The sequence below is a fragment of the Bacillus rossius genome, chromosome 1 (genome assembly GCF_032445375.1).
Source record: "Bacillus rossius redtenbacheri isolate Brsri chromosome 1, Brsri_v3, whole genome shotgun sequence".
Taxonomy (NCBI): domain Eukaryota; kingdom Metazoa; phylum Arthropoda; class Insecta; order Phasmatodea; family Bacillidae; genus Bacillus; species Bacillus rossius.
The window spans coordinates 37,225,039-37,248,813 of NC_086330.1; the positions used below are offsets into that span (position 1 = coordinate 37,225,039).

The 23,775-nt window shown below is 40.3% G+C and overlaps 2 protein-coding genes across 3 annotated transcripts in view; one reads left to right on the forward strand and one right to left on the reverse strand.

Annotated features, from left to right (window-relative positions):
• Positions 1–9,140, reverse strand: part of LOC134534858 (uncharacterized) — a 49,640-nt gene extending 40,500 nt beyond the window's left edge. The window contains exon 1 of one of the 2 annotated variants that reach the window (XM_063373501.1): positions 8,877–9,140. In XM_063373501.1, the coding sequence (XP_063229571.1) occupies positions 8,877–8,886 (10 nt within the window). In that variant the 5' untranslated portion in view covers positions 8,887–9,140. The remainder of the gene's footprint in view (positions 1–8,876) is intronic. The other variant, XM_063373509.1, reaches the window with a different exon arrangement.
• Positions 1–23,775, forward strand: part of LOC134534874 (uncharacterized MFS-type transporter C09D4.1-like) — a 112,588-nt gene that overhangs the window by 13,156 nt on the left and 75,657 nt on the right. The gene's annotated exons all lie outside the window — the stretch shown is intronic.

The following is a 23,775-nucleotide window of genomic DNA, read 5'->3' on the forward strand; positions in this document are numbered from 1 at the left end:
ACTTAAACATGCCAAACTCGGACACGAAATTTTCACGTAGAATATTTAAAAAATAATGCCGAGCGTGAAGAAAATACGCCAATTGTGTTTCCAACTACATTTCTTTACGCGAATCGCACCCGCCGCTATAACTCGCTGCCAGAGCAGCTTCGTCGACTATTGAATCTTTGAAAAGCGAATAGTTAAACTATATGATAAAACGAATCCGACAAAAGCGAAAATGACTTGAAAAAATATTAAATCTCGGCTTTGTACCTGTTTTTGACAAGGAATTTTATAAGAACTACTTCCCATCTTGTTAAAATTCACTAAACAGGTGATACTTTAAAAATTCCTCTTGACTTTGTGAACTTTGGTTCGCGCCATCCACCACAGATGGCAACACCATGGTTACACATTTTCGTTCCGTGCGTCTTTTGTTCCACTCACGAAATGACTCCCACCAACTGCCGTAAACCGCCAGCTAAGATGTTAAACATAAAAAAAAAAAAAAAGTCGCGACCGTGGACTCAACCAGTGGCGAATGGAAGAGGAGGGGAGTGACAGGGGGATACATCCCACTCCCCCCTAAAGTTATGAAATAATATGCCAGATCTCGGTGAAGGCAGTATGTTATTTTGGGCGATTCAAGGAGAGCTATTACAACACCCTGGAATCACAAACCACACAGGAAGTGAGTGATACATGTTGAGAATGAGAATGTAGATAACCGTCGTTCTTTTTACTGACGTAAGATTTCTTAACACTGAAATTCTAATTTAAACATGGTCTTTTTTTATTTTTCAAATACTCTCTCGAAAAAAAAAATTATATATCCGCAATTGGCTCAACGTTAGTTACGGCACCGCCGGTTCTGTCCATCACACTAGATATAATCAAGCAGAATGTCACAAAATTATTTATTCTCTAACCCTTCTATCAAAACATTTTCGATGATGAGTACCTTTGCTCTAGGTGTAAGGCATTTGGTGGGAGTAATTTCATAAATACGACGGAAGTTAGGAACGGAAATATGTAACAACCACTGTGCTGCCATCTATGGCGGATGGCGCAAATCGAAGTTTACAAAGCCGAAAGGAAACTAAAGTATTACCTGTATAATGATATTTAACAAAATTTTAATAAAATTCCTTGTCGAAAATCAGCTCCAAAATCGGGCTTCAGTATTATTCACTTTTATCGAAGCCATTTCACCGTACTATAAAATTTTGGTCTGCTAAAAAAATTATTCAATAGTCGACGTAGCTACTACTCCGGCAACGAATTCTAGCGGCGGGTGCGGAAACTACGGTCATTCGCGTCAAGAAATGTAGTTCAAACTAACGTTCAAACTGGCATATATTTGCAACGCTTGGCATTATTTAAATATATATATATATATGTTTCATTTCGTGTCTGAGTTTCGTATTATATGTGTATGTGCAACATGAGCACACATGAACTTGTTCGTTACCCAGGTTAGATGTTACACTTCACTGGCGAGTTATGAAAAACTCGCTCACTTTTTTTTGCCAAGTGATCTCTTAGCTGGTTGCAATATACAGAATAACTAGCCTATAGCACGTTCCACAGAAATTCGATGGAAAATGGTCACAACAACATATCAGTACTGCTTTTGTAATTAAAGGAAAATATTTCACCAACTATTTCTCGAAAGAATAGTTTCGTAAGACCAAAGAAAAGATGTTTCACTGCGTGAATTATTTCCCCACAGTCATCAAGATTCAAAATGTTTGTGCTCATTCACTGAGCTCCTGTGCGGAGATAAAAAGAGTGATTAATTCGTGGACAATTAATATGTTATAACTAAACGAATAATGTTGGCGGACGTTTGTTTATATTTGTATAAGCCGTTCTAGTCTGTTTTTATTAACAACTGTAATTAATATCTGTTTTGTAGTAAATTATATCAAAATATTACTGTTTATATATATAAAGTCCAAAACGAATCTTCATTAATACAAATTATATGAGTTGACATTTTTTTCCAATTTAACCTCCAATACAGGTACAACTGATACATTTGTAAACAAACGGCCGCCATATTGGTACGTGTAGTACACTGAAATCCCCCTGCTCATTTTGGCTTCAGCGCCCTTGCCTAGGATCGGAACTTATGCTCCATCTGTATAGTTCTCTACTATGTGGGTAGGGGCTCCAGGTCTCCATTGTTATCTGCGCGGAGTGTACCGTTGGTCACAGTACCGCCTCGCTCTGTGACGTGGGCTGTTGGTCGGGAGCCGCGACCAAACATGGCGGCGTCGCCCTCGGCGCTTGCATCCGGTTCGACGGGTGTTTGCAGTTGTGTTATTCCCTTCGCATTGGTTGTGCCCAGAGTGGCTTAGGAAGAGTGGTGATGGCCAATTGTAATCAGCTTCAAGAAACGTAGAGCTGCATCCAAACGCTTACATCCCAAAGCCAGGGTTCGGCAGACTTTCGAGAGAGATGAGCCAAAACAATTTTTTCCTAATTTTTTACAGAGCCGCAACTTGTATTTTTCCTGTATCTACAATGTACACATACGCGTGAAAAGAAAAATAAAGTACACTGAGTATTTTTAATTTTGCGAACATCCGTAGATTCACGAAGATTCCTGTGGTTATATTTTGTAAACCGTGTTCGTCATGAATTTAAGGTGAAATTTTTAACGGTGTACGTGAGAGCTGCCACAAAAGTTAATATTAAGTTAAGTCAATATAATTAACAAAAATAAACTATAGAAAAATTTTCATAGTAAAGTAAAAAGTAGGCCTATGTATTCTCATGGACATAACATAAACGCTAAAGCTATGACTATGGTTATATTTCGCTGTATATTTTCTAGTCAGGGGTGTATTTGTGTTAGTGAGGCGGAATGGTAAGTGCGACCTCTCGCTGAAGACTAACCAGTTATCAAACTATTTGCTGAAATTTTTCATTCCCTTGGATACACGTGAGGTCCCCTACCACGCCACTGCCAAATTATTAAAGAATGATGGTGATGAGTCGTTTCAGCCCATCATTACTGGGTATCGTGAGCACAGGCGACTCCACCGTGACGTCCCTATGCCTGCCAAGGCGCGATGGTTCTGCGGTGGTTTCCCACTTCCTTCCGCGGGACGTGGATCCTGTCAAGTCCTGTCCTAACCCAGCATACATCCCCTCCCCGGCAGGGAATCGAGCCCGTGCCCCTAGGCCCGCTAGCCACCAGACCACGTGGGCGGACTACGAACGAATCAATGCATTAAATAATGAACTAAATAAAAGGTTCGACGTCTCCCTGGCATCGAAGTAAATTCTAGACGAATGTCCGTTGCGGTGTGGCGAGATGGAGAAGCGAAGGAATGCTTTAAGGAGAGGGGAGGATAACTGTAGCACCACGAGAAAACCAAAAAAAAACACTTCCGGCTCAAGGCAACATCCACCACGTTTCACACCCACGGAAAAAAAAATTCATCCGGGCTGATCCCGAAGAGAAAAAGAACCGCAGGCTGATCTTGTTGAGGCGAGTTATATGACCACCCAGCCACATCCCCCCTCCCCTTTTACTAAACTATAACCTCGGCCATGGGTACATGATGATCACTCGGCAGAATGAAAGGAATCAAGTGCAATCCGCTCAAGCTAGGGGTAGTCTATAATAGGTCGACCTACGCACGTATATTACTTATGACTTCTTGTAAAGCCAATCAGGAGATAATAATCCGCATGACCGAATCAATGTAGGTTTTATTTACTCTTTTCGTTAAAAAATAATAATAAAAATAGGAACGGAATAATACGACAATAAATTTCCCTTTAGTACTGCATTGATGTCTTGTTTAAAATGCAGAGGACTGCAAATCTAGTAACTCGTAATCAAACACCAAATTTCTTCCCACTCTCTACTCATGTCCAGAAGAGAACGAAGTATTCGTCGTTCGGATCCTCTAGTTGATGCTCAAGGCCAGCTGGAACAAAGATGACGTAGGAGTGCGGAAAATAGCAGGAAATGCGCGTAAGTATGTACGATTCAGTGATTGCTCAGGGACGCGTTTATTAATTACTTATTTACAACTCTAAAAAAATCTCAATACACCTCTCTCTAGATATACATAAATGTAACTCTATCTCTTTATATATATATCTTTATGTAGGTAGGTATCTATGTTTCTATTCATCTATTTATATCTATCTCTCTGCATCTCTATATATGTCTATTTATATATATATATATACATATATCTATATCTCTTTCTCTCTATGTCTATATCTTCCAATCTATATCTTTATATTTACAAAACAGAAGACGAACACACAAACATTCGTTTATACATATTACATATATATACCGGTTTACCTGTTACAGGTGTGACATAGGTATATATAAACACGCTCGTATTCGAATGCAATGTTGTGACAAAATTTCAAAGAAATCGGTAAGGAACTTTCGGAGGTTTGAGATGTTAACAAAGGTGTGTACATTTACATTTTTATTTATGTAAATTATCTCTGACACTGCATAATCTTAAATTTAAATTTAATTTAAGGTTTCAATTGCACATTCCATTTAAATTTGATCAGTTAAGATATACGTTGTCACTTTACACTACTTCTGCACACTGCGAGCAATACCCGGCAGCCTTGATTTACAACGAGAAGTTCAGGAATCGATGTGCAAACCATGCAAAACATCAGGATTCCAATCACCCGCGTACATACAACTGCTTAGGCCCGGTCCACACGAACGGGCAGTGTGCGGGACGGGAGCCGCGCGGCGCCCGCACGGTTTGTTACGGACAGTAAGATAGGTAGAGCAGCCCACACAGGGCGGGCACTGCGCGGCAGCGGTGCGGCAGCCGTGCGGCTGTAGCTGCCACCCGCACTGCCCATAGCGCGACGGGCACCGCGCGGCAGCCGCAACTTTGTTACGGGCTGATGTGAGATATCGAGTCGTCCACACGAGCGGTCGCACCAGTCTTGCGGGGGAACCGTAGCGATATCATTGTCTTCTGTGTGCTGTCAAGTTAGTAAGAATTGGTTTCCACCATGAATGATACTGATGTAGAAAAAGTTGATGTTGAAGTGTATACAGACCAGAAACTGGTTCACTCCAAAAAATTAGACGGGCAACATTGCAACCAGGTCAAATAATTGATTCCCTAAATACAGCTCCTATGTAGCCACTGCAAAGTACTTCCGCACACCCAAACCACATTTCTGCTTTCCAGACACCACTTACAAGTGTGTACCACCCACCTCCAACACCTATGTATGGACACCTCCAGGTACAAAGTGCAAAACCTATGTATACCCATCATCTGTCACAAATACAAGGAAGCCAAAACAGCGAGCTTACAGAAAATCGGCTTTTCACTTCATGTAGTTCCATCGTGTCACCATCTGACACCGAACTGTCTGCATTCTCGGATGACTCCTAATGTGCATACCATAAATAAACACTTTGAATATCAAGTTTCATATTTATTATCTTTAATTTTTTATTGTACGTGAATAGCTGTGCGAAAGAATTTTTTCAGACTTAAGGACATATTTGTTTTCCAGTGCGTACTGTACATAACAATATTAATAGAATTGTATAAATACACCTACAATACAATTATATTTTTAACTTTCTCATATTTAAAACAAACCTGTATTGTCTAAGAAAGTTATTGCGATATGTAAATGGCCTTGTCAACTTATTTAGTACAAGTTAGTACAAGGAAAAGGAAACACGCTTAAATAAGCGTTAAAGCCATCATTTCCATTGTAGGTATAGCCAGCCTCATGTTTGTATCTTGCTTTTGCAGTCTTCACAGTCTCATGCAGTTCATGAAAGCTTGCAGACGACATTCTGAAGTAATTAAAAAATTTCATTTCGTCTTCTTGCAATAAAAAGTTCCTTGTAACAAACGACTGCTCACTATGGGATGTACCCAATAGGTACTTAAGATTCGACTTTCTTATTTTTAACACCTGAATACCTACGTACACAAGTACTGCACTATGGCGTGCATCCATTGCATCTAATGACTGAACTCCAAAATGGTAATGCCCGCAGACATCAGCCGCACACTGACCGCTCGTGTGGACTGCACCACGCAACTGCTATGCGGGCGCCGCGCGGCTCCCGTCCCGCACACTGGCCGTTCGTGTGGACCGGGCCTTACTCGTTCTGATCTCGCGAAGCATTTCTACCCGCGCGCGCGCGCTCACTCACACACACACACACACAAACAAATTCCCCTGCCTGCATGTGCTGAAAATAGCCACCGAGTCCGGCAGACGCTCGCTGGCCAGAACTCTCAGACGTGCATGGCAGATAACGCAGGACTGACCCGAGTAACTTTGTCCTCGCTGACTCGAGTAACTTCACCCTCGCTGACACTTTACCCTCTCCCCCAGCATTTATTTCAATAAGAAAAAAGAAAGGGTGGGTTGGAGACCTTACAAGGCAACTCGCGCGCTACGTTTGAAACATTTGAACACACCCTAGCTTGTGAAGTAGCTACGATAGCGGCATGTAGTATTAGACAGCTTTCCGGCCAAGTGATACCAATTTGCAACTATTTCGTACATTAAAAATATACATACATATATAAAATATATGAGCGAGTCTTTCATTACTCGCCATTCAAGTGTAACACCTAACCTCTGTAACGATCGATTCGATTTGCAGAGCAAAATTTTAAACTATATAATGAAACGGCTCCGATACAAGCGAAAAAGACTTGACCGTCTTTCCGGCTGATTTTCGACAAAGAATGTGATTAAAATACTACCTTTTTTTTTAATTTACTGAACTATCGACACTATAAAGTTTCCCGTTGTGAACTTTGTTTGGCACCATCCGCCACAGATGGCAGCACCATGGTTACACAGTTCCGTTCCATGCTACTTCCGTTCCATTCAGGATTTCATTCATACCAAATGCGGTATACCGTGAGCTAAGATGTTAACACATCAACAATTAACCAAATATGTCGATTAAGGCCGGGTTTACAAATCACGCAAGGAACGCAACTCGCAACCAACGCAAGAAAACCAGTCGTTTACAAAGCACACAAATCGCAAGACGCCACCAACCCTGTAACTTGAAATGATAAAACAACAGAAAATAAACTCCTACCCTGCGGGGTTCTATTGGTGATTCATATTTATTATGAAAACAAAAGTGTGACAATAATTTGGTTTTAAAATGCAATTTTCTTTCACTGAGTGAAAGTTTAACAAGTGTAAACGTGGTATAGGTATATAAATGACACATCGAGACCTTAACATTTACCTAACGTCTGCGTCTGTAATTTTTTCGCAACACCTTTCTGCTCTCTTCAAATACGGCCGTCGGAAACGCAAGCCGAATCGCAAGTTGGAAGTTGACCGATGCTTAGGTTGCATTTTGCGTTTATAACGTGGTTCATAAACGGTTATTTGAAAACGTCGCCACTGAACTTTTTTCATCCTGCGTTTCTTGAGTAGTTTATAAACCCGGCCTTAAGACTACTCTCTCTTTTCTTCAGTGACGCATAATGCGAATTAAGCGGCCTGCCTAGTCAGGGGTGTATTTGTGTTACTGAGAAGGAATAATAAGGTCGACGCTGGTGTATCTAGTGCGGTATCGCCTCTAGGTGTAAAGCGGTGGACAGGTGCGCAGTCCTCGAGTTTTGCATTAGGAAACTGCGATATTCGAGATAACCATAAAATTACATGGTATTTAAATGAAGATCAGTGCTTTCAATTATCTCTACCGGGAGTTCCATGCATGAATTATTTTTCTTCTTCTTCTGAATACATGCGTTTCAGTCATTTTTACTCTTCTGAAAACACAGTTTAAAAACGAAATACGGAAACAGAACTACTCGTCCGCCCTCAACGTCTTCTTCAATGCTTTTCGAAAACCGGCACCACTCGCGTATCCTGAGCAATTTCCAGTTCGCGTGTTTTCTTTAGCTCTGCACACCGTATGTGTGTCCAGGTAGGCGTGGCCCATAAAAATAATTTAAGTTTTAAATGAGTTTGTCCTTGTTCGGCGCCAGCGCCGAATCAATACGGCAACTTGATATATGTAGGAATGACGTGGCCGGCGCGAGGAATTTCACCCAGCTGAAGGTCACGCGGTCGTCTTGAGATGACACAAGGCGTGGCATCTCAGAGCCGCGCGCGTGCTAACATGACGAATATATACTCTTCTTTGGACTTTATTTTGACGAATCCTCTCTAAAATCTAGATCTCAAGCTTTCGTGACAAGTGTCGCAAACTACTTCTTGGCAGTTAGAATCTGTCCTAGACCCTGGGCCCGCTGTTAGGTATACGTACTGAATTCGTGCAATGGAACTATCCCCGAATAAAAATTGGCAATTTCTAGAAAAACTTGTCGAATTACTCAAATTCAAATGTTCAATACACACAACTAAAACGTGATAGAATTGGCAACATGTGGACACTACAGAATTGTCACATGAACCGATATTGAATTAAAATAGTATTTTATGATTTTATTTCGAATATTTTGAAACAAAAAATTACATCACTTGACTTCATTAAAATTAAAACGTCGGTACGTCCTCCACTTATTTTGAAACTGAGAATTTACGAAAAGTAAAACAAGTAAAAGTTATAAACTGTAATTTTCGCTGGAATGTTTATTGAAATTTTTGCAAATTTTTGTTCGGGAAAAGTAGTTTTTGGGTTAAATAACATTCGAGACATTTCTGAGATGATCAGATAAAAAGTATTTTGGAATGGAAAACAAGTGAATGCTAACCACATTCCAACATGGGAAAAAAAAGTTTCAAAAATTGTATGTGTTGTTTACGTGCGTGTTAGTACACGTATGTCAACACGCAAACGCAATTTTGCGTATCGGCCTTATTGTTAATATATTTAAAAATTTCTTTCTTTACACTACTCTTACCTTGCGTCATGTTCAAAGCCGCCGAATGCGTTCGCCTGCAGTGCAGCACCACAACACACTTACTGCTCCACTCCTGACTCGGAAAGTATTCACAGATCAGACCGGTCGCGGTGCCTATAAAACCTCTCAGCTAGACGCAGTGACGGTGCCCGAGCAAGCGCAGTCCACAGTACACGTAGCGCAGTATGGCAGCCGGCTCGGCGCATGCGCAGTGCGAGTTATTTCCTGTCCCGCTCCTGCCACTCCGATGCGCAACGAACACTCCGCCCTAACCCCCCCCCCCCCCCCCCAAATTATCAACAGCTCTCTCTCTCTCATTTCCCCTCCCCGACCGTGGTCTTCCTCCTTCCCCTTCTCGTGGCCTCATTTCCGCCCAGACTTCCCCCCACCACCCCTCGCGCGCACACACATACACGTACACACACTGACTCACACAAGTGCAGCCTCGTGATTGCTGGTGCATTACGTCATTGTTCTATGCGCGACGTGATTTCAACGAACTGTGTACGAGTAACTTCGTCACCAAATTGGTGATTTCCGTTTGCGGTCCACGGCCGTTTCAAAAGTGTTTTCAAACACAGACCTTCTCCCACGATTGGAATTTTACTTGATAAAATGGAAATGGCGATGCATTTCAAAAATTATGAAAGTTCGACGCACTAAAAAATCTAAATATTAGTGACATATTACATTTGTCAAAGTAGAGGAAAATCAGTTGATTTAAAATAAGGAAACAAATAAAACTGCATATCTTTTAAAGTTCCCGAACGTTGCAACTGTCGTTTTTGCTGTCTTTGTGGTGTCCAGAATATATGTTTAGTCGCTAGGTTCGTTTTTGCGTGTCTGTGCTGTGTCGTACTGATTATCTGCTTAATAACATCGTTGGATTTGCCTGTTCATCGGTATGTTGTTCAAGGTCGATATTTTGTTCTTTTTTGTTGTTAATTTTGCAACTGTCTCGTCGTTGTTAGACCTTCGTGTTCGTCTGTCGAGACGTATCACAAGTTAACAGCCAATGAACAGGTAGTATTTTCCCCAGCTAGCAGAGGATTTTGGAAGCTAGCCTAGAGGTCATTGAATCCGCGAATTTTTCCAGTCCCTAAGAATAACGTATCATTAACTTGTGTTGCAAATCACTATGACAGTGTTACTGTCACGTAGCATTCGCTTTTCGCTTTGCAGTACTGACGTTTTGGATATATCTAAGGCACTGACAACCGTCAACTTTTTTTGTTGAAAATGGTCCTAAGAGCTTCCCATCAATAGACCTTATTTTGTCACCTGTGAAATTCAGTAATATAATTGTTCATAAAAGTAACAAAAACTCGTTCGAGATCATGCATAAGTAAGATGGAATATTTTTTTTCCCCTTTTCATATTGATTGTTTGGTTGTCAGTGGCTACACGTGAGTATTCATTAGTTAAAACAGAAAACAATCATGCAATGGATAATCTTAAATAGATTTTTTTTTTCTTGTAATTTGAAAGCTTTTCAGAGTCACTTGGAATAAAGAGTTAATTCATGTGTTCATTTATATTAACTTCGACTACTGCCATTTACATTATAACTTGTTGATGAAGCCATCCTTTTTTATGTTGTTTTATTTTTAACTTTAAAATCTTAGAATTAAACCTACTAATTTTGGACACGATATTGGTCTTCTCTATTTCGCTGTACCTTGCTAGTGGTTTTACAGTAATGACAATAGCAAATCATGTATCAAAAACCATCTTTCAAAATGGGAATTCCTCACTAGTTTACATGCTAGTCATTAAAATCTTGATTTTCCCATCCTTCATTTAGAAGAAACAATAATATTGTAGTGCTGTAAAGAGAAAAAAATAGGGAATTCATACGTGTCAGTTTTCGTAATAGCCAATCGCTCATATAACGTCCTCGGCTATAAAAGCTTGACATAATAGCTTTTGAAAAGAAAACGCTTCTCAAAACGACAGAATAGTGTTTTTTCCTTCATCTTAGATTCAGTACACAACAAATATCCTATATATTATATAATGTAATTACTATTTTAATGTCACAGTCTGTTTGGTCGCAGTGTAGATCATCCAGAAAGTGTTTTGACTACACACTGGGAAAAATGACGTTTAATTGGAAATAAGTACTAATATTTGACCACAAATTCTAACCCCCTCCCTCGCCAAATTCCTTATATTATATATATATATATATATATATATATATATATATATATATATATATACATATATATACAACAAATCTATCATTTCCACCAAGAAAAGGAAAGAATTTGAAAGCAAACCGAGGGCAAAGTGATTCTAACCTCTTTCCATCATCCCCCCCCCCCCCCCCCCATTTTTCTTTTTAACTTTTTTTACAAAATTGAAATTCTGCGTACGCTTCTGTCTATGCTCTCGTGTATTATTGTGAGACTATATTGTAATTGTCTTATGAACTCTGCGATAAGGTCCACACACATGATTGTCATGTTCTGTTGGCTGCAAATAAAATGAGATTCTTCTGGTTGTGATCTCTTCGTTGTGTGTGACTAACAACATATTTTTACACTACGTTGGTTGTGGCTCCATCGCACGGGAAAATCACTATCCCCTCGTCACAGCGGTGACTCACGCCCTGCCATAGCCGCGCGTCACGTGTGGCGCGGCGGGAGTTTCGTCACATGACCCGTGACGTCACGGACGGCGCGCCTCACAGCAGGAACCCGCCGGGACACCTGCCTCTCTTTAGCTCGCAGCTGCCAATCACGAGTTAGCTACGTGCTAATTAGTGCTCCACGTCACGCACTGCACGCCCAACGCCAACTAAGGACACGCCCACCTCGCCGGTTCCGTTAATTGCAATTGGGCGAGGAGTGGGAACAGGGCTCGTTTCCGACTGACGGAAGGTTTCTGAAGGCAGAACTGCCGCCCGTGCTTGTATGCGAGCAGCGGTGAACGCTTCTATGGAATAACACGAAGACTTACGTTCCTCACAGCTTGTACAATACTAGCAAATACACTAGAGACTAATACCGGACAGATCAAGGGTTTTGGGTAAAAACCTGGCTTTGTTGTCACGTTAGTCCGGTAGATGATAGTATTTGGTTGCCCAGTGTGAAAAATGTATATGTTTAATACATCTCGTACCAACATTAAGACAACGAAATTAAAGTTCTTTTCTTAACATTTTTTTAAAAATCATTGTACAGGTTAATGGGGGAAAAAATAACCTCCAGTGTAAAAAATCCTTAAAACGAAGTTTGTCTTGTTATCTATAAAATATTTTGAATTCACACCTCTTGCCACTAGGTTGTTTTTCTCGCTCTCCCCTGTGTTGTTAGTATAGAGCTATCCAGTATATGTCTCGAGTGTGTTTGACACTAGTTTGTGGGTGTTCATATTTTCGAATGGTTTTATTCGGGGAATCCATTGTAAAATAATAGATACCAACAAAAACAAGAATTTCTGATCATTTTTGCATTAGGATGATGCGTTTTATTACTTCGTTGCCGACGAAGCATAGAGCTAAACCAACTAAACTAAAAAAAAAATATATATTCGTGTTAAAAAGTTCACTTTTTTTCGGTTTTGAACAATATACATTAGAAGTTTTAATGAACTTATAACCCCCTCTTCATCTTTCCCTTCTTAACTACAAATGCCTATTTCATGACTTAGGGTTTATTTTTTTTTTTTTACATTTTGCCAAAAATGTTTACTTTAACGCACCCACAATGCCGATGTCCCCCAGGTTTAATGTTCACCTTGCGTTGTGAAAATAAGTTTTAAGGGGCCCACCTAGTCAGGGGTGTATTTGTTACTGAGACGGGATGATAGTGTGACGCTCACAAGTTTTTTTAGCACGGTATCGCCTTTAAGCGCAAGGCTCTGAACTGAAGCGCATTTCTCGTCGTGCATAGGGCAACTATGATATTGGAGCGGCAACCATAAAATTATATGGCGGATAAAATATTATATGGAGATAAAAGTTGTGATGCAAGTCCCTTAAGTGCTTTCAAGAATCTGTGCCGGTTGGTTCATACCTAAAGATTGTTCTTAAAACACACATATTGAACATTTTCACCCTACTAAAAATACAGTTTATAAACGAAATAAGGAATCAGAACTACTCGTTCACCCTCAGCGTTAAATGCTTTTCGTGAACAGACACCTCTCGGGTGTCTTGAGCAGTGTGCGCAAGAAAGTGTGGACATTATACTTTTCATTCTCAAAGTTACATAGCTTTCCTTTCGTTTTCACTACTATGATATTGCAGTTGAAGGATTATAATGTTTTACCAGGGGATTAGCATTCTTCTCTCCGTGCTCAAATTGGGTTTCACACTTTTTCATAAGTGTAGTCATTTGTGCCATTCATCCAATTCCCATTGACTTTTAACTGCTCCAGTTCAATGTGCAGCCTGTGCTGTAACTGCGACTCAGACGGACAAGAGAAGATCTGGACGAAGGTCATTCCTATTGGAGGCAATTGTATTCGAGTTCTCAGAATGGTACAGGACCAAGCGTGTTAAAATTGCTCCGTGTTTTATTAGTCAAAAAAAGAATGTATTCGGATGTTTGTAAGTTCCTGCGGTTTACACTGAAATTATAGTCCTTGTGGGAAAATGGCGCCGACTCAGAAGTTATGTTTGTTAGCACCGCCGTAAAACTGTGTTTTAAGAGATATTAGATGTGGGGAATGTACAAAAGTAGTATAAATTTAATTTTATATTAAAATTGTAACAAGTGGAATCACTAATGAGTGTAGTAATATAGAGAAAAGCAATGTTTTGGAAAAAAAAATGTGTGTTTGGGCCATGCGTGTAATGCATAAAGATGATGAAAATTACATGGCATCACAGTCGCTGGATTAAACCACCGCGCGACACATCTGTGCTACTGAATCAGAAGATAGTGCTACAGAAAAGCAGGAGTACCTAGAAAAAAACAACTTCTGTAAGAGGTGAGTTCACTGCAAAAAGTCATTAATGTACTGTAATTTGAACTGAAATCTCTCTCACACAAAGAAAAAGACACCGTAGTGACAAGTCTTCCTTCTGTTGGCTTATGGTCACAAGTGGTGCAAAAATGTAAGTCCATTTAATCAACTCGTGACTTTTCAATTCCTCTGTCTAACAAGTTTGATGCTCGGAAAGATAGGAGAGAAGAAGTTGTCAAACAAGTACGCACACCGTTACATGATACAATGCAACGAAAAAAGAAATCAAGTCCGGGAGCATAGTAATTCTTACTGACAGTCATGCCACAGTGATTGCCAGAGTGTTGTGAAATGTCATGCCTGTAAAATGTGTTTTAGGTGGTGAAACCAGGCGCAAGGATGGAAAATGTATTGGACAAAAGTGAAAATGCGATTAACAACTTGAACATAAAGAATCAGTTGTCATCATTAATGGATCCAATGATGTTTCAAAAATTGAAGGTGATAAAGTGATTAATGAGCTGAAACAAAAACTTAAAACATTCAGGGAAACATGTGCCTATTGCAGAAATACCCCCTTTGTAGGGCCTGCCAACTTGGTCGTGTGATGATATAGCAATAAAGGAAACGAATCGGAGAATCAACAAAGTCTGCAGTATGTTACATAATGTTCAAGTAATATAAACTGGTATTTTGAACAGGAAATTGTTTAATAGACATGGGTTGCACTTGAATCGTGAAGGTAAACAAAGGCTGACAACTCTTATCAGTAGCTCTATTAACATAATGTAATGTGGGGATTATATCTCACAGGCTATTCCTTTGGGTTTTACGGTGCAGAGAAACTACAGATGGGAATAAGGGAATCAAACTAATAAATAATAATAACAATAATAATACCTCCAATATAGCTCGGTACTGAAACACAGATGCTTGTAATGCCGATAATGGTAATGGTGTATTTCCAAAAAAAAAAAAAAAAAACCATTAGTAATTATGTAGAGATTGGGTGTTAAGATTTAAGAACAAACAATCCATATGTTATGGACCGACTCACTCTTAGATTGCAGAACTTGGCTTATGGCTCGCACTGTTGCCAAATCTCTAACTCCTTACAAATTTCAGGAAATGTGTGTGTTTTTTTTTTAAATTCTGATTGCACAAGAATCATTTTGAGAATGAATATATTAATTTATAATATTTTATACTATCACACTTATAAATTTGTAATAAATCGTCAGTTATTAACTCTTACTTACAACAAGAAACCATTCAGACCAATTCATTGGTACCTACGAATTCGTACAATAATAATAAAGTGTAATTTATAAATAAATTAATAATAACACATACCTTTTAATCACTATTGCTACCGCTGACCAAAGTTGACCAAAGTTTCCTTTATTGCATTGATCACACACATTTGTTACTTCTCCAAACACACAGCGGTGTTTCCTCGTACGACAGCAAAGTGGGAGCCTGCCTCTATTACAGCGCACTCTTGTGCTGATAAGACACACCTTCACAGCTATGGACACGAAAACTGTAGGAGCAATTGAAATGATGTTGCTTTTAAAAACAAATTACATTCACTGTGAACATCTTTCACGCTTTCGACCAAGATTTATTCGGTGGCATCTTAAAACATGAACTTATTAACAAAAAAAGAAACTAAATTGAATAGACCGGTAGGTTAAATTTTTTTTTTAAGTGATACATTTTGGAATATTTCCAAACAGTTCCCAGCGAGGAAGTTATGTTTTTTTTTCGGCCCCTTAAAATGCTATTCCGTTTGCAATGTATGTATGTATATATATATATATATATATATATATATGCACATATATACATATATATCGCCTGATGCATATTTTGATGCTATACAATATACAAAAACATTCGGTTCAGAAATACAATTTCAAATTCGTATGATATATGGCAACAGCGTATGAAACCTGGCTGGCTGGCAGCCTGGCGGGAAACGACGAAAGTCGCCCCCTAAAAACCAGTCATTCCCAAACCCCCAAATGCGGACAAAAATGTCCAAGTGCCCGCCCTTGCTTAGTAGATATTTTCTACTCTTCCAACTCTTCTTCCTGAGCCATCCTTCTATTCCCGTAGCCAACCCGCATGTAATTAATGCATGAAATTTTGCATCCCGCATGTAAGTGCCCAGGGTTTTCCCTGTGTCTATGCAGGTTTTACCTGGGCCAAACTTATCTAGTTTTAGTCTAGAATAGTCACTGAGGGGAGTTAGTCATGGCGCCAATCGCTGCCATGGCTGGCCAATCCCCCTCCTAGCACTCGATGCATGCACCCTCTCCCGCATGGCTAACCCCTGCATGATTAGAGCGTATAGGCTTCGGCCTGAGACGCACTTAGAGTCTGTCCCTAATCCAGACCCCTCCCAAACTCACTTAGTTTTAATTTAGGTTAGGAAAAAAAATCAGCGTATGAAGAAACAAGGACAGCTCTAACGGCAGTCAGGGTGTGTTAGAAAGAGAGAGAGAAAGCGCCTATTTACTTCCACACTGCTCTTTACCATATACATACATTATGTAATCAAATTATAGCATAAATAAACTGACTAATGTAGGTATTTGTGTGGACATTCATAGAGATTTGTTTAAATTCACAGAGGGTAGGAAGGTTCTAGTATTGCTTAATAATGAAAAAAAAAAAACTATTAGAATGTTCAGCCGTCGAAATCAAACTTGCATAAACCATATGTGTTATATTGTGTATGTACTTATAGACAACCTAATGAAGCCATTGTATCATTTTTTTAAACAACTTGCTCAAGTGTTAAAAAAAAAACCACGGAACACCGAAAAAACACAAGAATACTTTGTGGTGACCTAGACATTGACTTCTCGAAAGATACTAATGCAAAAAGAAAATTATTGAATATTCTTTATTCATATAATTTCTTAACATTATTAATGAACTTATCAGTGTCACCAAACAATCCAGTTCTGATACTATTTCACTGCTGACCTTACAAGTACCTACCTAATGTAGGTATGTTTTTATGGGCTCTCGGATCATATGGCTCAGATAATTAAAGGATATCTAACAAACTTACCTAAAACCTTTTTAAAAATACAATCATGTGCATTAATATAAAAAAAATATTCTTAGATAAGTACATGTGGGTGCTGCATTAAAGCCGGACGTGACTACCACCTGATGTGTTAGTACTGTTTACCCCGATCGTTAACATGCCCTTGTGAGTGTCGACAGAGGGTCTACCCTAGCTACCTACAGGCTTGCAATACATATGTCAGCGAGGGTTCAGGATAGTTTGCATAGCATCGTTTCTCCAGCGCGTGAGACGTCACTCGGTAAGCTACATGGCTAAATGTTCCACTATCTCCCTGTGGGAGGGTGCTCTTCCATGTCTCTGTACTCCAAAAGAGACCGGACCGCTTCAGTGGTAAGTAGGGAGTTGACATCTCAATTGTTATACTCCCCCTTTTAAATTATATCATATTAAACACACATTTTCGTACCTAATTGGATTACTAATGACTATGTTTTTGTGTGTTCTATTAATAATTTAATATATAAAAATATTCAATAATCAATTAAATGTTATCATTAATTGATAAAAAGCCAACAAAAATTTAATGCAGTTCTATGATATACGCCATTGCAGTTTTGCACTGTTTGTCATGGAAAAATGTATTTTTTATTTATTTATTTTTTCTCGGAATTTTTCATGACAAACAGTGCAAAACTTCAATGGTGTATGTCCAAAAAACTTCATTTAGTCAAAATTCCCCATTGCATTAATCATTTAAAGAAAGTCAACGAAAACTGCTGACCACCCACAAAAATGGTGAATTTGTAAGAAGTCACACTAAAATTAATCTCTGAAAACAAGTAAAGAAATATGAATATTAAAATTTAAATAAAATAATTGTTTTAAAATATATCACATTTGAGTTAAAGACAAAAACCTATCATATAATAATAACAAATATATTCTAACACAAAAAGTATAACGTACTCTGTTTAACGTATCGATATAGATAAAACTACACTCGAACTGATTACTCAAACCAACGCTAGATGCCAGGGTTGGAAGTGTGCAGTTAGAGTAACCTATATATGTTACTCTATGTGCAGTAGAGAAACATGTATATTTTCCTGAAATTTAACGTATGAGAGAGAAATGGGAATAAAGAGGAAGATACAAAATTAAAGGTGCCATTTGAGTATAAAACTTGTTTTTTTGCAATTATAACTTTTATTGCTTTGAATTAAAAAAAATGTTTTAGTTAAAACATATATGGTACTTATTGTTAAGTATCAACTGTAGACAATAGTTACATGCTACTACAATTACAGTAATACTGTTAAAATACATTATTGTATAGAATTTGTAAATATTTGAAAGTAAGATTAATTCCTTAATGTAACATTAAAGGATTAAAAAAAATCGTAAAAACAATTGAACCCATTATGGCGTTTTGCGGTCATTAACATTAATAAAATTTACATTTACCTTTAAGTTTAAAAAAAAGACACTATTTGTATTTTACACAGCATTAAATAGCTCTCAATTTCAAGTTTACCTCTTCACTCATGTGAATGCTGTAGCAATTATTATAACATTTAACGAAATAAGGTTAAATTAATCTCGAATTATTCTTCATCTATTGGTACGAATGCAGCCATGTTATATATGATGATTTTTGTATTTGTGGGTATTTTCTGCATTTTGAAGTGCATTTGGTTAACAATTATTGCCGATTGATAAGTTCTTCAATAAAACATTTTTATTTGCGGTGCAATTGGTTTTGTACCTACATGTGCCATTATCCACAGTCATGAGTTCGAGACACGGGGTGTGCCGATTGGGGGCTGGCATGAAATATGTTTGACTTTGCTTCGGGAGGGCGCCAGGCTAGCTCTTGCGGCTAAACGATGATGTCTCGTGAGTGGACTGCCCCAGCGTGGTTCACTAGGTTGAGAAGCTGAGGTTTAATTGGAAGCCCAATACACACTTTAAGCTGAAAAGGGTCTCTAAAATAATAGAAGCATTTGAAAAACATGTAGTTTTATTGCTGTTTGGGCTGGCAGCGGTACGCGGTAAAGGCATTGCACCGACAGAACAACAGTGCACTGGCAAATTGAAATGTCACGTTAAATGATTCATAATATAAAATAATACATAAATCTAACATGCTGTAATTCATGTTGACGTAGTACCGACCATGTCCTTAGCACCCGTGCTCCGCACTGCCAGTACCGGATCCCGTTTACGAAGCGCACCCCTAGCCCAGCCAGAATGAGTCAAGCGAGCGCCCCGGGCGTGACCTCAATTAACTGAATTAAACATCAGGACACGAAACTCCGGGGGCTAGACTACGGAAAACAATTCCCAAATTAGGCATTAAGACAAAATTAATTAATCACAAGCAGTGAGCAAGTGTGTCGTAGAGACTCCGTGCGTGCGCGGCACGCACGGAACAGAAAACAAACCTTGTTACTAGCCACAGTGGCTACTGGCCTTGATTAATTGGCCTGTGATAGTAGTCTAGCCAAACTAAGGGGATTCAAACCCAAACAGTGCACGTTGAGACAATTTATAGTAAAATTTACAGTCGCCAACTTGGTGCCACTTTTTAAATTATTAAATAATTTAAAACAACTGTTAAGCCTTAGGCAACTATTTACCAGGTGCAAAGTTTTAATCAAGCACCTGGAAAATGTTTTTTTTATTCATAGTATAACAAATTAGGTTATTATAAGTTTTTGGCGCCGACTCACAAAGGAGGTGACAGTTCCCTCCCTTGCGAAGCGCCCATCTTTCGGCAGTCTCCAATCACTCCACGCCGGGAACAGACGTGTGTCCGTGGGCAGCATTCAAGTTAGTTTCACTGATTATTTTTATTCTGCACTATACCTTCATAACTAAATCCTTTTATTAATTCACCGCTGCCCACGTCGACTCAGCGCGTATTTTGCGGAACCGGGCCTATCCCGACCGTCTTCATTGTGATACCGTGCTGCGTATCGGATCACGAAACTTACGGTACAGGCCGACTCCAGCGAGAGCATTTTATTTAAGGACGCCGTGCATATGCATGCCGGCTGCACTATCATGTAAGTGTTACTCCGAACTTAGGAGCCCGCTCATCGAGCCCCCCTGCACCTGTTCACTTTCGGCGCTGGCCGTCTCCAGCAAGCATTGACCCACATCCCGCGAGACTGCCGCTGTAATCATTTCAGTGTCACGTAGTTTGTTTTTTGATCGTTTTGTAAGTGTAACTGTGCAACTGCTAGACATTGCCAAGTGTTTGTGAGAGTTATGTAGCGGGACTGACCCGCGGAGCGAACGTGTAGAGCGTCCCGTGTACCCACGCGGACCCCCGGTGAAGCTCTTAAATTAAACGTAATTCTCACCAACTTGTGTTACAATCATTTCCATAGTCTTCTGTCCTCCACACGGCCGAGCGGCCTTCACAGCCAAGGGAAAACAATTCAGGTTAGATTTCAAGCCGTGTACCTGGCGGAGCACGCGGGGCAGAGTACCCACGACCCGACATCAACGGCCTAGCAGCCCGCTAGCCTGGCGCCCCTCCGGACAACAGCAGCATCACGACGCCCGTAGCGCCCGTCAGGTACCTCCCGGGCCTTTCACAGAGGTCGGGTGACGGCAAACTTATGCACTTTCATTCCACGATAATGGTCGTGGCTGGCAAAGTTACATATACACGTAACAAGACAGAAAATTACATGTTAATATTAATGTAACGTTGATGAAAGTTAAAAGATGTATGTTGCACTTCATGTTACTTGAAATAGAACCTGGTTACCATCTTGCATGAGTTCTTACTTGAGTCGGCCAGTACCGTTAATGATAGAGTAACTGTAGATTATAGCAGGCTATTGTAAGCTGTGAATTTATGTTAGTATCTACAAAGTTTGTTGATGTCGTCAGACGTATGTTCGTAGATAAAATAAATTATGTGTGGGTGTGGGTGAAGGGGGGGGGTTTGGGGGGGGGGGGGGGTAGGTCAGCCCGATTATGATTAAATGTCAATAGTTATTGGAAATAAGTAATCGATAAAAGCAAAGATGATTGTTCCCCATGGGATGGCCGAACAACTTGGGTCGTAGCCTGATGAAGACTGAAGACTCCCAGCAGGTGGTGCTAGCGAGAGAGGAGGGGAAACAGCGCCGCCTCCCACCAAACCATGTAAAATAAGTACAGTTTTTATGTGAAACTTAATAACAAACAATTCACAAATTCCTTGAATAAAAAATCGAATAACAAATTAAGTTAATGTAGGCTTAAAAAGTTGTATTAAAAATCATGTAAAAAATAGTTACAATTACTAGTCAAGTTGGAGACTGCCAGTGTTTGCTGTGGACCACTTCGTGGATTTAAGATGGATTTTAAATATAGATGGTGTGACCCAGCATAATTATGGATTAAGTTAGACCCCGGACCGTATGAGGAAAACTGCAACTTTCACAAAATAGAGTGCCCTTAAGGGATCAACAAACTTGTATGACGTACTATCCCTTGTGGGCACTAAAGGGGCTGATGTACATTGCATGGGCACACATGGAAATTAAAGAATAATTAACATCAAGATGGAGGCTTATCACAACACTGGTTACTTCCCTTCCGAGTTGGCACAGTTGTGTCTTTGACTCGGTTGGCGAGGGTGAGGGGCATGTTTCGACAGCAGGGTCTGGTACTGGTGGGGTGGGAACCGGGCTTTACTGCCACAGGAGATATTATGGCACATGAAATACCAGGCATTTCCATTACATGGCCGCATAGCTGCAAGCTGTGTTGAGCGACCCTTCTGGGGCTCAGAGGTATTGCCTGGGTGTTATTGGAGGTATTATTGGAGAGGTATGTTCCGGGTGCTAACTACTGGTAGAAAAGTGTGAAGAGAACATGGATCCTTCGGCTGGGCCATCTCCAGTGCTTGGCTTATTGTTGACCCCTTTGCTCCTTGTCTATCAAAACACCTACCCACTGGAGTGATATCTAGGCTCTAGCCATTCCTTAACTACACAAGAGCCAAGGTTCTAAATAATACTCACTCTTCGTGGTTACTGATTTACCTATGCTTGAACTTACATACACTTGCAGTAAATCGACAAAACAGCAAACTCCCATGGTATCCCATTGCATTGAATCCGTCCACCACGAGCTGCTCGTCTCCAACTAACGGTTTCTGACATGCAAAATCTCCACCTTTCGAAGCCAAGCTTTCCTACTTACATTTAAATAATTAATACATGTGATGTCCTTCGCCCTGCGGTCCCTAAGTCCCTGTTGCGAATTGTCCTGAGACTCGCCCTGATTTGCCCGCGTAGCTCCAGTCGGAGAGAAGGTGGAGTTCAGGCCAACGTGGCCGGGACCATAAAGCATGGGACCGGGAGGAAAACTTTTATAGGTTAGAGGATATGAAGAGGGCTGTAAGGAGAAGATGTTGCTATCCGTTTTCACGAGCTACTTTATTCCGTCGAAGCCCTATCGCAGCCTGGCCGACACATTGCAGGACGAACGTTCTCCCTCGCCGCGACCCGGACTCCCGGAAATACACTGGTAGCAACTTAAATGCGACTCGATGTGACTGCGGAGGCAGTCCCGTGACGAAACGCGCTGGTTACGAAAGTTCAGACGTGCAAAGTAACTTATACGTGGTCTGATACGACTACGGAGACAGTCCCGTGACGAACTTGCTGGTTGCGAGAATTCAGCAATACAAAATGACTCAGACGCTGCATGACACGACTGCGGAGGCAGTCCCGTGACGAACTTGCTGGTAGCGAGAATTATACCGTACTGATCGCGCGTCTCGAGCGGAGCGGAGCGAGCGAGAGCACGTCTGCTCGGCTCTGAGTCTGGCTAGCCATTGCCGCTACGCGCGGGTCGCGGAGGAGGGGAAGGGGAAATAGGCCGGCGTGGGAGAAACACGACTGGCGGCGGGCCAGGTTGCAGTTTATATTATGAACACAGCACTTGAAAATAAATACAAAATTATTTAAGAGTTAAGACGACATTATATACAGACACGTAAACATAAGTTATTAAGAATTTTGCAATGTTACAAATTATACAAAACGTAGACGCTCGTGATTATTTACAATAGAAACATAATGACACAATAATTATTAGAAAGTAGAAAATATTTACAAAACACATAGTCGTCTCTGGACGTTCCAGGGTGCACACGGGTGCGTCCCTGATCGTAGACACTGCACTGCACTTAGGTTGCACTAATGGGGGAAAATACCTCCCTTAGGCCCACGTTGGTGGACAGGTACGGCCTCTACGTCTAGGAGGGCACGACGTCTGTCGTCACATGGTTAACACAAAAACAAATTTACTCTCTACCTTAATAATGTTTAAATGTACATTCAATTGTCTCTTATTGGACATATTACAGAATGTTCATTAATGGATCAAATCACTGCTATTTAACAATAAAACTCTCTCTGAGCATCTAAGGCTGTCGGCTAGACTACCATTATGTGGGAAAACATATTATCACTAGTACTTGAATTAGGTACAGAATACAGCATTACATTTATATTGTTGTACTAGGGATGTAAGGGAACGAACAAATTAAATCTCGGAGTGGGCTCCACCACATGATGTGGGCACGTGGACCCGGCGGAGACTCCCTTCAGGGCGTGACGTGACCTGTGTAGGGCTAGGCCCGGTTCCCTTAGCATGCGATATCGCTCCAGTGGGCTCTTAAGGCTTCCCACACGCCTCGAGGTTCAGGAGCTGGGACACGTGGTCACTCGACTAAAAATCACAAGTTCGACGTACTCCTTTTATTTCAGCAACGTTACAACACGTCTCCAATTGCGCTACATCTACATACACTCAATGAAACTGTTAATAACACCAACAGCGGGAAAGAATCAGTTTACAGGCTGACCAGGTCACCTCGTGGCCTGGCCTCGTGAGTTTAGAACGTAGTTCGTGGTTAAATGT